This window comes from Pleuronectes platessa, chromosome 2 (assembly GCF_947347685.1).
Source record: "Pleuronectes platessa chromosome 2, fPlePla1.1, whole genome shotgun sequence".
NCBI lineage: Eukaryota > Metazoa > Chordata > Actinopteri > Pleuronectiformes > Pleuronectidae > Pleuronectes > Pleuronectes platessa.
Genome location: NC_070627.1, coordinates 30,239,898 through 30,255,199, shown reverse-complemented (window position 1 = coordinate 30,255,199; position 15,302 = coordinate 30,239,898). Strand labels below are relative to the sequence as shown.

At 39.4% G+C, this 15,302-nt stretch overlaps 2 protein-coding genes across 3 annotated transcripts in view; both read left to right on the top strand.

Annotated features, from left to right (window-relative positions):
• sypl2a (synaptophysin-like 2a) overlaps nucleotides 1-7,028 on the top strand; it is a 30,890-nt gene extending 23,862 nt beyond the window's left edge. Inside the window, exons 4-6 of the mRNA XM_053429731.1 lie at nucleotides 1,004-1,202; nucleotides 1,722-1,895; nucleotides 5,085-7,028. Coding sequence (XP_053285706.1) covers nucleotides 1,004-1,202; nucleotides 1,722-1,895; nucleotides 5,085-5,216 — 505 coding nt within the window. The 3' untranslated portion in view covers nucleotides 5,217-7,028. The remainder of the gene's footprint in view (nucleotides 1-1,003; nucleotides 1,203-1,721; nucleotides 1,896-5,084) is intronic.
• Nucleotides 7,029-10,866: 3,838 nt separating this feature from the next.
• atxn7l2a (ataxin 7-like 2a) overlaps nucleotides 10,867-15,302 on the top strand; it is a 30,735-nt gene continuing 26,299 nt past the window's right edge. For both annotated transcript variants that reach the window (XM_053429720.1, XM_053429712.1), the window contains exons 1-2: nucleotides 10,867-13,427; nucleotides 14,416-14,484. In XM_053429720.1, coding sequence (XP_053285695.1) covers nucleotides 13,298-13,427; nucleotides 14,416-14,484 — 199 coding nt within the window. In that variant the 5' untranslated portion in view covers nucleotides 10,867-13,297. The remainder of the gene's footprint in view (nucleotides 13,428-14,415; nucleotides 14,485-15,302) is intronic.

Genomic DNA, 15,302 nt, shown 5'->3' with positions numbered 1-15,302 from the left:
TCATTATATAATCTTTAATGGTAAAATATTGAGATTTCTAATTGCTAGATCTAAATGAGACTGATCTTAATCAATAAATTGGCTATCTTTTCCCTTCTTTGAAGGGTGGTGCCCCGCGAGAACTTTAAACAATTAAAGTTTTGATTTAATATTAATATTTTAAATATTAATGTTTTTATATTTTATTTTGATAACCAAATTTATTGAGTGCCTAAAGGCACACCATTCTATGGTAACACTTTTAAGCACTATTGCACGACACCAAGAAGAGTGATAACACGTTTGATTCATTGTGAAACTGTAGTTGGTCGGTTGACGTCAGCTGTAGTCATTTGAGTTCACTCAGCAAAAGAATGTGGTCACATGCATTACAGACAACCTCCTTATGTGTGTTTTTTTTTAGTTTTTAAAAAAAATATTATTATTAAGATTCCCGTAATCATGCGGAGCTAAGCACTACATGCAATGGGGAAATTGAGCCTCTGCTTTTAACCCATCCGTGTGTCCACAGCACACGGAATACAGAGCAGTGGGCAGCTATGGGGAGCAGGTGTTAGAGGAGTCAGGTTTGTCTGTCTAAGTGGGATAGGGAGAGTTGAACTTGAACTGATCCGTGGCCAGTCCATGGCCTCAAACTAGCAACCTTTCATTCTGATATCCCTTTTTCTAACAACTAGTCCACCGCAGCTTCACGTGCATTCTGACCTGAACTTAGCCCTTAGCAAAGTGTTAAATGAGAATGATTAAATGCAGCTGGAAATGTTCCTGAAACTAGTGAAGCATCTATCACAAGGGATTACTGGCACAATGTTGAGAGATATATAATTGACCAGTAAGGAGTATTGATCTGACGAATGTGTCTTAATCACTTCATATTCTCTGTTCTTGCATTCCTTGGATAAAGAGTAAGTCAGGTGAGGACTTGTTTTCCTTGAAATCCCAGAGTATGAAAATAAGAGTAATCAGAGTGAGTGTTGAAAGAGTTTTCTGTAATTCTTCTCAGGTTGTCAGCTTACCCATATAAGATACCATTGTGTAATGGTGGCCAATCCAATGAGACCTACCTGCAGGGAGACTTCTCCTCCTCAGCAGAGTTCTTTGTGTGTGTCAGCGTATTTGGGTTTCTTTATTGCACCGCCACGCTAGTCCTCTACCTGGGCTACCAGAATGTCTACCGCCAGACCACCCGCGGCCCTATCATTGTAAGTACATGTCCTATACTAACCCTCATGAAGAGAGTTGGGATGGGTTTTACATCCCAGGATTGTTTTGTTCTAGTTAGCTTGTTTTATTTTATTTCTCTCACTGGGTGGTCACTCGGACCAAATTGAGCCTTGCAGTTAAATGTGTTGTCAGGGGCATGTATTTGTTCAGGGAGAGAGGATTTATAAAAAAACACCTATGTATTCATGTGCAATGTAATCCATCAACCAATTGTGGCAGTAGTGCAGTAGCCTTTGCATAATCCTGCTGACAACTGAACAATCCAACAGATATGGGTGCAAACATAACATCCACAGTGGAGCTCATTGTGAGTTTTTAATGAAACCTACCCACAGATGAAGGCAGCCAAGAAGTTTGAAAACTGTGTATGTTGTTTTGGGGGGACAAGATACTCTAGATGTTTTAAATAGTAAATTATAGTGGCATGAAAAACAAACTGAGACCGTTCTGAGTAGTGATGTGTAAGTGAACAGTGTTTACTATGTACTCTTTACCAGGACCTTGTGGTGACCGCTGCCTTTGCCTTCCTGTGGCTTGTGTCCTCCTCAGCTTGGGGAAAAGGCCTGACTGATGTGAAATTGGCCACTAACCCTGAGCACTTAGTGGAGCAATGCAAGGGCTTCTGTCTCCCAGGAGAGTTTCCTTCCATGGGCCGCCTCACTGCCTCTGTGGTAAGTCATGTTAGAGCAGTGCACCTGCTGCAGTGGCGGGAACGTAATGGTCAAATTTTGTCAACTTTCATATTTTGGCAAAGCTGTCCTCTCAACAGTTTACAACTTTTGATTGTAAACATTATTGTGATCAGTGTTCCCATTGTTGCCAAGAGTTCAGGCCCACAGTTTTCACATACGTTTTTTTATAGATCTATACAGCCCTGTTTGGTTCATTTTTGTGTATCAGTGCTGGCGCCCATTTTTAATCAATACTTTGAAGCTGCTGCTATAAACTGAACATGAAAATGTCTTCTCCGTGCAGCAGTACAGTTACAACTCTATACATGCAGGACAGAGTTTGATCAGACTAGAGGAGAGTAGACCTACAAGGAGGATTTGTTATCAAAGGATGGTAAAAATCTGCATGTGTCCTCGTCCTGACAGATAGCGCACCGCTCCGGAGCTCCGCCCCGTTCACTCGCTCAGACAGACAGAGTGAGATCAGAGCTCGTTCACGTGAAGCGGGCGCTCAGTGACTGACAGGCTGCTTCTTAACTATAGAAACAGTGAAAACACAGATTTTCTCTGGTCTCAGCTGCTCAGAGATCAGCGCCTCAGCTTCTTGATCAGAGCAGAAGCTGCAGTTGGTTTCTATCGAGCTTCAGTATCTGTGTTCGCCTCCAGTCTTACCTGCCCTCGCTTTTTGTTTTAATATTTCGCCAACTAAAATATATATTTTTAAGCTATAGGCTGCAGCTATATGTTTTTATTTATTTCAAAATAGGGTACTTCTTATTTCATACATTTTCCACAAATATGGGGTGGACTCAAATAGCCCTACATAGTTCTATGTTTAATTTATTTCAAAGTAGGTTGACACTTGCCTGTGTATTTTGTTTGTTTGTTATTTTGTTGATTGTCTGTAGGCTTACCTTTAGTAGTAGTAGTTAGGTTACCTTTTATTGGTAACCTAAATGTTACGGTTCATTGTTTCTGAAGTAAGAGGCCTGACTGCTATGTTCACAGCAAATTTGAAATAAAGAAAATATTAAGCCATGGTTTACCTGCACTATAGGGTCCTTGTTTACCTGAAATGTGCACTTTATAATTTTATATTGTACCGCCCTGTTTGGCAATGTTGTTTTTCAATAAAATAAAACATTAGCATAAAGCAAGCCAATTCACTTTTGCCATGTTGATAAGAGCATTAAAACGGAAAAAAAATAAATGAAGGGACATTTAGAATAGATAAAAAAATTCGATTAATCGCAGTTAATTTGGAGTTGATTACATAAATGTGATTAATCGCGATAAATATTTTAATCGTTTGACAGCACTAATATATATATCTATATACTAAAGAAATTAAGGGAACACTTAAATCACATATCAGATCCTGATGATTGAATTATTTAAGTTGAAAATGTTCCAAACAACGGTCAATGGAAACCAAAATCATCACCCCTTTTGAGGGCCGGATTCAAACTACACTGAAAATCAAAGTAACACATTTATATCACAGGCTGATCCAACTTGAGCGAAGTTCATCTAAGCAACTCGTAATGTGACTCAGTAGTGTGTATGGCCTCTGTGTGCCTATATACACTCCCGGCAACATCTGGGCATGCTGCCAATTCCCACACTAAACCAACACTTGTGAATAATGGGAGGGGTCGGCCACAATCTTACCTGCATGCCTCAGAGTCCTGGATTCGTACAGGTCCTGGAGAGAGGGCAGGTTGCAGCCCATCACTTTCTCGACTTATTAGAATGACTCCACGTTGTCAACTGGAAAGTCGCACAGGATGACGGGGATGGGCGGGACTTGGCTCTTCCTGCGGTGCCTCTTATCAGACAGGAAGTCTGTGATCTACCTGCAGATGGAGTCAGGCACGCTCAGCTGTGAGAGCTTGTCCTGGAGCAGACCATGGATTATGGAGTTGAATGCAGAGCTGCAGTCCACAAACAGGATTCTGGCCTAGGTTCCTGGGGAGTCCAGGTGCCAGAGGATGAAGTGGAGAGCCTTGTTTACAGCATCTTCTACAGAACTGTTACCATATACGTTAACATGAGTGGTGTTGTTGTTGGTGAGCCGTGTATTACTGCTACAAGTAGACATGCTAATGTAGGCAGTTTAACCTTTTAATGGAATGTGTTTAGATGTCATTACGATATTAACCCATAGATTTGCTTCGCCTTTATACATGTCCTCTTGGTCTGTCCGCCAAGGGATGTTCTATTTCTGTTTAATAGGGTTGTTAAAAGTGAAATCATTGATCTTCTCGCTGATTTTTGGCAATTGCTTCAGACATTTTCAACTTGGTAATCATACTGTGGTACGCTACCTCACTCCCTGACTGCAAGATGCTCTTTGCCTGTTTATAAAAATGTTATTACTATTGAACAAACTGCTTGTCCAGATAGCACAGAATTTGTCACTGCAGTTCCTCAGGCCATGAAATATACATGTGCCAAGTGTGAAGCTGATGAGAACATTTGGTGAGATATGTACTTCACGTACAGACAGACAGACATTTGTGGAATTAGAAGAGTAGATAGATAGTAAGGTAGATTAAATTCTAATTGAACTAGATCTAAATGAGACTGATCTTAATCAATAAATTGGCTATCTTTTCAATTCTTTGAAGGGTGGTGCCCCGCGAGAATTTTAGATTAAAAAAAATCTGTCTGCTTGTAGCATCACCAGGCCTACCACTGGATGTAATGATACACATTTACATGTTTGTGCCATCAGTGAATACAATCAGTGAAAAGAGCTAAATGTATAATCGTCATCGATGTTTAATGCCGTATTCCTGGGGCTGTATTCATAATGCTTCGTAGTACAAAGTCGTGACACATTTAAAAAATAATCTTAGATTAATGAGGTTTTCTAAGAATGTCCCCTCACAGCTGAGACTTGATACTGGTGAAGATGCTGGTTTCTCTTAAATAATCACACACCTGACGTAACATCTACTGTAAAAAACTGTTAGTTGTAGGGGCGGGAGGAGGTCTTCTAAGAGGCTTAGGTTACTTAAGAATTGTATAAGCTAATTAACAAAGTTATTTTAGGTTATACCACAATCCAAGAAAAGGAGGATACAATCTCGGGAAAAAATCTAAAGACTATTGCAACAAATGACCTTTGAAATTACTACTGTGCATTGCGTGTCACCAGTCTTCTGTTTTCCTGTCTTTCTACAGATATTTGGCTTCTTGAATCTGATCCTGTGGGCAGGTAACTGCTGGTTCATTTACAAAGAGACTCCTTTCCACAAGGATCCCAACCCACCCGCCACCATGGAGGAAGTTGAGGCACCTAATCCAGAACACTGAGGGTCCTCAGGCTGCACCCACAGTTGAAGGGTTTTTGCCCAACACTGGTCTCCTGCAGTTGTGATTAAGAATCCCCAATACTTGTCAAAAAGATTTGTCAATTATAAATAGCTGAAGGTAACCTCAAATCTAGTGGCTGAAATATCTTAAACCCAAGTGCCCATGTGCCCTTGAAAACACTAAGTGTGAATACAAAGTAAGTTCTTAACACTATCTACCACAAGACTTTATGTGACTGTAGCCTGAAACCTAAAATGTATGTAAGTGGTGTTCAGCAGAGCAGACCTGTATAGTATTTTTGCTTTAACATCGTCTTCCGTTGATATCTGCTCTTTAGGGAGCCACCGAGTGATGAAATTGTGATGTAAGAACATATAATCGCTGCTGGTCCTCTTCTGGAAAAGCGAAAGGACTAATAGAAGTTGAAATCAAACAATTCTCACATCCAATAAAATCATTTGTTGCGATAAAAAGCAACATCCAGAATATATGAATTATGTGGGATAAGTTGCACTCTGTGGTTTCTCTGTTGAGCAGGATTATTGTAGGCCCTGCTCTTGCATTAATTTATCTGTAAGAGCAAACGTTACAGCACAGATTCTAACTACTTTATTTCAATTTCAATAAATGACTCAGCCTCAAGGTTAAAATATGTTGTATGCTCTTTTTCTTCCAGTTATAGAAACAGTCATAACATTCCCCCACCTCTTGAGTCCTATGAGAAACACTGCAATATGTTAGATAACCACATATTTGTTAAACTTCCAATTCACTTGGATTTTCCTATGCTTTAAGTAGAAAACACACAAACATGGAAAACATCACACTCCAATCTGCTTTACCTCAGGAGGGGAAGCAAAGCTTTTGAATTTTGAAATAGTTATTTTCAGTGATGTTACAGCTTGTGACAGCATTTGCCACACTACTGTGTCCAGACCAAGGCAGACTCTCTACATGTTTACTCCCACAGCTACATGTATTGATGTCAGGTTAAACCTCATTTAGTTCCTGTTAGTTCAAAATGTTATATTTAAACTACTCTGTAACAGTACAGCTCCCCCTTGTTTGCAAAACAAGACTTTATTTACATTATTATATACAGGTTATTGTATTATTTCTACATTATTTGGTCTGTTGTATTTTTTTAAAACCACTGTTGGGTTTATGTTTGTTTTCCCCAATGAAAAATGATCAGTGTGCAACTTTTTTCCCCCTTACATTTTCGGTGAGGTCACATTCATTGTACCATTGTGTGTCAAAAGGGGCAAGATGTGGATGCCAGATTGATGTAATCCTGCTGTATTTCTCATTTCTCCTTCACCTATTTTTTCTGTACATGTAACGTGCAGCATTGCAGTACATAGTACTGGTTTTCTATAGCTAATGAAGAATGTCAGTTTTAAGGCATAATAAAGAAAAAACCACAGACCCTAACCCCACAATACTATATTGAGTCACTGTTGACTCGGAGGGCCTGAATTACCCTTATGAATTATATGCGTATTAATAGATCTAACAGTGACTCATATGGCAACTATCTGTGCAGCTGTATTATTTCATAGCCTTTGGAATGTATGAGGGACTATTTGAGGCACTATAAGTAAAGTAATATAATTCCACATATTTACATTGATCATATATGCTTAATCAATTTTAAAATATACTTTTTGCTTTTAGTAGAGCAGGGTGATATATTGATGCTCATGTTATGTTTATTGACATTCAACTTAATTTATGTTATGCCTTGTATGTGCCCACGAAAAAAATTGGTTTGTCTGTAATGATATGTAAACATGTGTGCTGCAACTGCTGGATACAGTCTGCTTTCTTTATTACATCACAAATGAATGAGTGAGTCTTTTGATCACCCACTCCCATGACTTACAGTCATGGGACTTTGTTCACGAAGGTGCCAAGAGGCTAGTGTTTTTTATATGTGGAACTACGCTAAAAATAATAATTCATAAAGGTCAATGTTGTTGCTATATGTCAGGCTGTGTTAACCCTCCAAAAGTGGGTTCATGCAAAGCAACTCATATTGTAAAGGGTTAAAAAACTGAAGATTTATAAATATTTGGTATAAATGATCTGAACTAGAATTGTCACAATGATGACATTAACGAGGGTCTTGTTTGAACTGTTTTATCTGCTCCATTACAGTCCAAACAGCTTTTGGACATGTGGGGCTTCAATGATATAAGCCTTATATCATTGAAGGAGCAAATCAGCTTCATGAACAAAGAAGAGCCCTTATAATATAAGGTCTCTTTTTTGTTTATGAAGCTGATTTGCTCCTCACCCTTTGGGTGAAGTTTCTGAACTTATCTGACATTGATGAAAAAAGGGCCATCTGCTGTGTAATACACTTAATAAATTTAATAAAAAATAAATCAAATAAATGAATTACTCTAAGGGTTCGAACAAAATAAATAGATAAATAGAATAAAACATTATGAAGTAGCAAAATTTAAAAGATCATTCTGCAACCATGAATTACAATTTTAGTTATTACACCAAAGATCCTGAACGAAGGTCAGTAACAATTTGACTGAAAACAGAAGACTGCATTGTTGTTGAGTTGTGATAAATGAGTCAAAATTAACCATCTGAGGCATATCATCTGTATTTTCTGGAACTTTAAGAAACTTTGGTGTTTTCGAATTCAGAGCAGATCCTCTTAACAGAAACAGAAAATAGCAACATTTAAAACATTGAGTCACAGTTTTGTTGATGAATTATTATTATCTCTTCACGATCCTGATGGTGGTAGATTTCAACAGGTTCAGACACTGGACTGACAGGAAGAAGCTGGATAGACTGATTAGGAGGGCCAGTTCGGTCCTGGAATACCCACTTGACCCAGTGGAGGTGGTGAGACAGAGGGGGATGATGGTGAAGCAATTCTTTGATAGACAACAAAAGTTCAATCCCTGAATGACACACTGCGCAGCTCCTCCAGTCAAGTATGTGAAGGAGAGGTAACGCAGGTCGTTCCTTCCTGCAGCAGTAAGACTGTACAACCAGCTCCGCTCCCAGTAAAACCACATGCACCACCATTATGGACTGCAATTTTTAAGATTTATTTTTCAGATGTAGTTGCACTGAATAAGGTCACAGTAATAAAACAACAAAAGTAAAAACAAATTGGGAGGGGGTATCACCCTCTCTATAAACCTTTGATGCATTCTTTTCAGACCAGCGGAGAACACGAGGCATTCTTGTGTTTGTATACAGTCCAGTTTCCCCAGCGCTGTTCGTGGAGCTCTGCTTTAATCCCTAAATTACGAGTACATTTTTCCTGAGAGTATATTTCCTCTACAATGTCCAACCTCTGTCCTGGTAGACACACCAACGCTCTAACTGTGCAATATTCACTGTGCTATATTCATCTGTCTGTGCAATATCAACAGTTCATGTGCAATCCATTCACTATATATAGTCTCCCACTGCGCATATTTCTCCTGTCTTTACACTGTATATATTAGTTTAATGACATTCATATCTTCTATTAATTTCTATAATTTTTTATACATTTGTGGCTGTAATACTGCAGATTTCCCATTGTGGGATTAATAAAGGAGCACAAAAGTCTTCCTCTTGCTTTTTAAAAACAGGGAAATTAAACATCAACAGTCATCAGGGAAGCTGGCAGCCTGGCAGGTTTAGATATGCAGCATGAATTCAACATTATTATTTTTTACCTTAGTGGACTCAATAAAAGAGATCTCCTCTTCCACGAACACCAACAAAGCCTCTATCATTTATCTACTGTTAAATTTTCCATGCCAGAATTTGAAGATAAAAGCTGGTTTTAAAATTACTTCAAAGTCTTTTTAACTGATCTACAGTTCAGCATTACTGTTGAACTTGCTGGACCTTACAAGATAGAATTATTTAAAGAACGAGTATTCGGGGTGAGGCGTGGAAATGAATGTCACACCATTCTCCCTAAATAAAGGCAGTGTTGCTTTAAATAATTTATTCTCTATCCTTTTTTATTCTGTGAACATCTGTTTAGTTTTTGTATAAACAATATCAATAAGGACAAATCTAATGTAAGTAATATAATGCTAAAAACGTTAGAGCTACAATTTAATTTAAATACCAAGATTTTCTCGTAATGAAAAAAAATTCTTGTAATGTTTTATACAATCCTGATCAAAATCTTAAGACCAGTTAAAAAATTGCATGAATTTGCATTTTGCACTGTTGGATCTTAGGAAGGTTCTAAGTAGAGCTTCAAAATGCAAAAAGAAGAAATGGGAACAAGAGACCAAAAGTTGTGAGCAGGCAATTTATTGAAAACAACAATTTAACTCAAATAGGCTGTTCATCAGCTGATCAAAAGTTTAAGACCACAGCCTTTAAAAGCCAAAATCTTTGCAAAAATTTGGATTCCATGTCATTTCCTGTCAAGTAATCACACTGTGAAGATCTCTTGATGGCAAAGGCAAAAAAGCTCACTGTCTTTGAACGTGGTAGGATTGTTGAACTGCATAAACAAGGCCTCTCACAACGTGCCATCGCTGCTGAGGTTGGACGCAGTAAGACAGTCATTTTGCATTTCTTAAAGATCCTCAGGGTTATGGAACAAAAAATCAAGTGGTAGACCCAAAAAAATCTCACCGGCGCTGAGCCGGAGGATCCGAATGGCTGTCCGTCAAGACACGGGACGATCCTCGTCCCAAATTAAGGCCATTACTGGTGCTGACTGTAGCCCAATAACCATCAGACGGCATCTGCGAAGGAAGGGCTTCAAAAACAAGAAACGTCTTCAAAGGCCACGTCTCCTTCAACGCCACAAAATTGCCCGTTTAGACTTTGCAAGGGAGCACCAAACATGGGACATTCAAAGGTGGAAGAAAGTTTTATTCTCTGACGAGAAAAAATGTAACCTTGATGGTCCTGATGGCTTCCAACGTTACTGGCATGACAAGGAGATGCCACCTGAGATGTTTTCTACGCGGCACAGTGGAGGGGGCGCCATCATGATCTGGGGTGCTTTTTCCTTCAATGGAACAATGGAGCTCCAGGTTGTGCAGGGGCATCAAACAGCAGCTGGCTATGTGGAGATGTTGCAGCGGGCATCCCTCATGACTGAGGGCCCTCGTCTGTGTGGTAACGACTGGGTTTTTCAGCAGGACAACGCTCCAATTCACAATGCCCGTCTGACCAAGACTTTTTCCAGGAGAATAACATCACTCTTTTGGACCATCCTGCGTGTTCCCCTGATCTTAATCCAATTGAGAACATTTGGGGATGGATGGCAAGGGGAGTTTACAAAAATGGACTTCAGTTCCAGACAGTGGATGCCCTTCGTGAAGCCATCTTCACCACTTGGCGCAACATTCGCACTAGCCTTTTGGAAACACTTGCATCAAGCATGCCAAAACGAATTTTTGAAGTGATCAACAATAATGGTGGAGCTACTCATTACTGAGTCAGTTTTTGACACTTTAATTTCTGTTTTAGGAGGGTTTTTTTTTTTTTTAGCTGTGGTCTTAAACTTTTGATCAGCTGATGAACAGCCTACTTCAGTTAAATTGTTGTTTTCAATAAATTGCCTGCTCACAACTTTTGGGCTCTTGTTCCCATTTCTTCTTTTTGCATTTTGAAACTCTACTTAGAACCTTCCTAAGATTCAACAATGCAAAATGCTAATTCATGCAATTTTTTAACTGGTCTTAAGATTTTGATCAGGAATGTATTTGTTTCATCCACAACAATTTGACAACTAAAGCTCTGGTCACTAGAGGGCGCCCTGACTCTGATGATTCGTGCTGATGGTTACCAGCAGCTCCAATAAATTACGAGAGTGACGATGTAGAGAGGATTGTCAAAAGGCAATGACGACTATTCTAGTGTATACTGCATGTTTGAGGAAAGTCTAATCTGTATTCCTGTCTGGCTTTATCTAGAGCACAGTATTGTAAAAGGTTAAAAACAGTTCAACCAGTTTTGAAATCAATATTTCCCCGGTTCATGACCCCATGTTCAATTTGGTCAAAGTCAATGTTTGATTTGAAAATGGTGTAAGACATTGTACTGATGAAGAGCTAACTGAAAGAAGGCATCACTCAACACGAATGTCTTCAAATAAATGTGTGTATGCATAACCAGCCCACTACACAGAGACGTCAAAAGAAGTGATTCAGTGGAAAATGTGGTGGCAATGATGTATAGATAAGATAATCAGTATTTTTCGTTGGTGGAAGTTGTCAGAAGTGCTCAAGTAAAAGCTGCCAACACAATGTAATTACACAAGTGTATTCAGCAAGTACTTATAATAAGAATCAATGATATTATTTATGATATTATATTTTGTTAATACTGATACAATAAGGTGTCAGCAGTATCTTATACTGTTCCAATTGTTCAAGGTTAATGCATGTTCAGGTAGCTTGGAACGGTCAGTGCAAAGTGTTTCATTGGGGGGAAAAGTCTGTAATATTGTACTTCCCCATAACTCTAGGAATATTATGCATACAAACTTTAAAACTGGATTACTGATTAACATTTAAATTAAAAAGATGCTGAAATGCTCATTTGTGCCTTTCTTACTTGCTAAATTGGATTACCTAAAAGGGATAATAATTATAGCTAGTTCAAAATGATATAGCGATAAAGAAAGCAGATTAAATATACACTGAAGACCCTACACTGGCTACCTGCACCTTTCAGAAAGGATTTTAAAGCTATTTTAATTGTCTAGAATCCTTGGACTTATCTGCTTACAAAAGATTTTTACCTTCATGTTCAAGTCAACAGCTAAATCCTCTACTTTTACTTTTAAATGTTCCTTGTGTGATTTATACATCCCTCCAACATTAATTACATGGTAAATTGTATTTAACTTGGATTCAGTTAAAACTCTGGGATTGTTTAATTCATGGTTAAATGCATTTATTGTAAGTCACTTTGGATAAAAGCGTCAGCTAAATGAAATGTAATGTAATGTTAAGAGTGAATTAATAAAAAGATCAAATTGAAATGCCCATTTTTTTTCCATAATCTAATCAACATTTTCAAGTTGAAAGTTAAACTGGATTATTGTTCAGCAATTTTAAGAAACAGTTATCGAAATTTTCACAGTGAAATTTCCCACTGACTGATGCACCCTGTGCCTCTTTTTCATGAGTGTGATATATGATGATATTATTTATGAGGTGACATTAGAACACATACACAGCGTCCATGTTACACCACGTCCTCATGGGGAATTGTGTTTGTATTCCAGCATGGATCAGACTAGCTGTGTGAGGCTAAACCACTGACAGGGATGAGGAAAAGGCTAGGTGTGTTCACATGTGTGGACCTGTGATTTCTGATCACCCCTTCGGATACACTCTCCATGTGCTTAACTTAACCAGTGAACAGTGAACAATAGTGTGTTTGTCCATACAGATTTACAAATACTTAACCACATCACTCTGCATTGTACTGATGATGAATTGCACAAGTCCTTCAGAGGTAAATATCCTTCCAGTGATTCACATCTGCTGTGCCCTGGAATGGACTGTCAGACAACTATTATTTTTGGACATAAGTTCTCATGGTTTACATGCACTGTTGTGACATGTGGACACATGGATAGTGGTCCAGGGTCAATAGAGGCCCAAGTGCATCTTATTATTTACAGTGGTTGCTTACAAAATAATAAAAAAATGAGTCGAACCTTACCCTAACTTAACTTGATCCTGTGTTTCTGTCTGTGTTTCAGCATTCATGCTTGTATGTGCACATTACTTTATCTTTCTTTTAACGTGTTACTGAGTTTATCAAATGGATTTATTTCCCCTATGTAGATGTGCTGATATGTGCTTACTTTCTACAGATATCTGTATCTTACTTTACCTAAATGTTACTGTTGCTAACGTCCTGTCATGTCTTCTTCGTATCTTTGCGCTTTGGCTCAGTCACACAGTATCGATGTTTAAAATCTCTCGAAGAAGAACGGCAGCGACATCACTCTGTGGTCCTGTCCCTTGTGTGTGTGTGTGGATGTCCCAAGAACGCGCTCGCAGGAAGTTCCTATCCTGTCGAGAGCGCGACATATGACGTAAGTTGCTTGCCGCGCAGTGATGATGGCGTCGCGTGAACGCGCAGCAAAAGTAATGGCTGCTCTGGATCGGCGGGTGCCTAGCCTCGATGATTTCGTAGGTCAAAGCTGGAGTACCTGGGCCGATTGGGCCGTTGTGACAGCGGCAGATGGTAAGGGAACACCTCGACGTACACACTGGCTGCTACAAAGGCTTTTTACCAAAGAACACAGGTTTATTTTCGTGGAAACGGAGGACAGCGCTAACCATGTTACCCAAACAAAGACCCTGCCGGGTCCTAGCGCTGGGTGGGTAACATGTTGCTCTTCTCCAGGTCCCACTACAAATGCTCTCTTCTAGAAAAACAAGTGATGGTTATTAAATTAAAGCCATTACGTTGTGCGCTTTACTGCCATGGTCATGAAACATGCTGCCAGTGTTTCAGGGAGACTCTTCATTGTGGGGACAGCAGCCGGCAGTGGCGGCTCCAGAGCGGAGGCTAGTGTGGATAGTCGGGAGAGCAACTTCTCGCCGTGGAAAGCTAGACTAGCTAGCGAGGAAGCCTTGACAACAAGGCAGTTAGCGTTAGCATGCTAGTGGTAGCAGCAGGAGGATTGAGAGCGGACACCGGTGATGGAGGAGGAGTCTGGGCTGTTGCCACCATGTAAATGCTGCCGGCTCCCTTTGATGTTAGCAAACGATACCCTGTCTTCATTTAGCTTAATTTTTACGTTGCCCTTTGGCTGCCAGCGTCGTCACCTCCATTTGAATGATGTTAACATGTATGTGTGCGACGGTAAATGTCAAATGTGAGACTTCAGCTCCAAAAGTGTTCCTGTCCTTGTTTTAAGTATGTGTGCTCAATCATTATCTGGTATACCTCCAAGTGCTACTCTGGACAAAACTGTCAAATAAAGTCCTCCTCCACCGAATAATAGAATTACCTGCTGACTGTTGGAGTAACATTTAGCAGTAAGAGAGTGTAAGAGAAGCTGACCTGTAAATTAGTTATTTACATAACACAGTTTAAGAGCCTGTAAATGCTCAAAATCTTTGTCAGGTCATCTTTGTCTTGATGATGGACCTGAAATACAACTGTGGGAAAGCATCTTACCTCCCAAGTGGCTAATCGAACATGTATGTGAAATGCCTCGTTTCAGGGCCTGATGTGGAAGACAGCAGCAAGAATGGCAAAAAAGCTGCGGAGGCCATGTCTCTCAGTAAGGAGGGTAAGTCTGCACATCATAATCTACAAGACAAAGTCAAGGCTGTTGTCTGTGAAAACCTTTTAACTTATCTGATTCGAGAGTCTTTACATAGACGTGTGTTGTATGCCATACATATCGTTAATGCCCTTGTGGCAAATTTGTGATATGTGATAATTGGCTATATCTGAAAACAACAAGGCACAAACTGTTAACCCTAAATCGATATAGTTACAATACTGTGAATGTACAGAGACCTGTGAAGTTAATTGTGTATCAGCATCTCCTTGGTTTCCAGCCTTGCCCAGAGACGGTAAGTAAATGGCGCCACTGGTTCACAGAGACCTTGGCGATTATTAAACCTAGGTAGTGTAATGCTAGTCACACTGAGTCGTCTGTAGCTGCAGCGGTGTCTGATATACATTCTATATTTGTATATGTGATTTTTAAAGCATAATTTGATAAATCAAAAAGTTAATTGATGATTTTCGTATGCAAGTATATTTACTTTGTCCCAGCAAAGCTGCATCTACATGAAACACTCAAAACAGTGGATATTAATACATATCAGCCGAAGTCCACACATTTCGTAAATTCCAGAATTCTACCTTAGTTTGCATCGATATAGGGATTTGTTTCAGTTCATATTTTGCAGAAATCCTTGAATTGCCAGATTTATATCCATTCATCCCATTCACTTAGTTTGTTCAGGAGCATGGGGGCTGAAGTCTATCTCATCTCAAACTAAAGCTGCTTTCAGACATGCACTGAACTTCGGAAATCATCCCTACATTCTCCGGAGGGGCTGTATGTGCAAATGCAAATGTTCAAGTGAAAGCCTC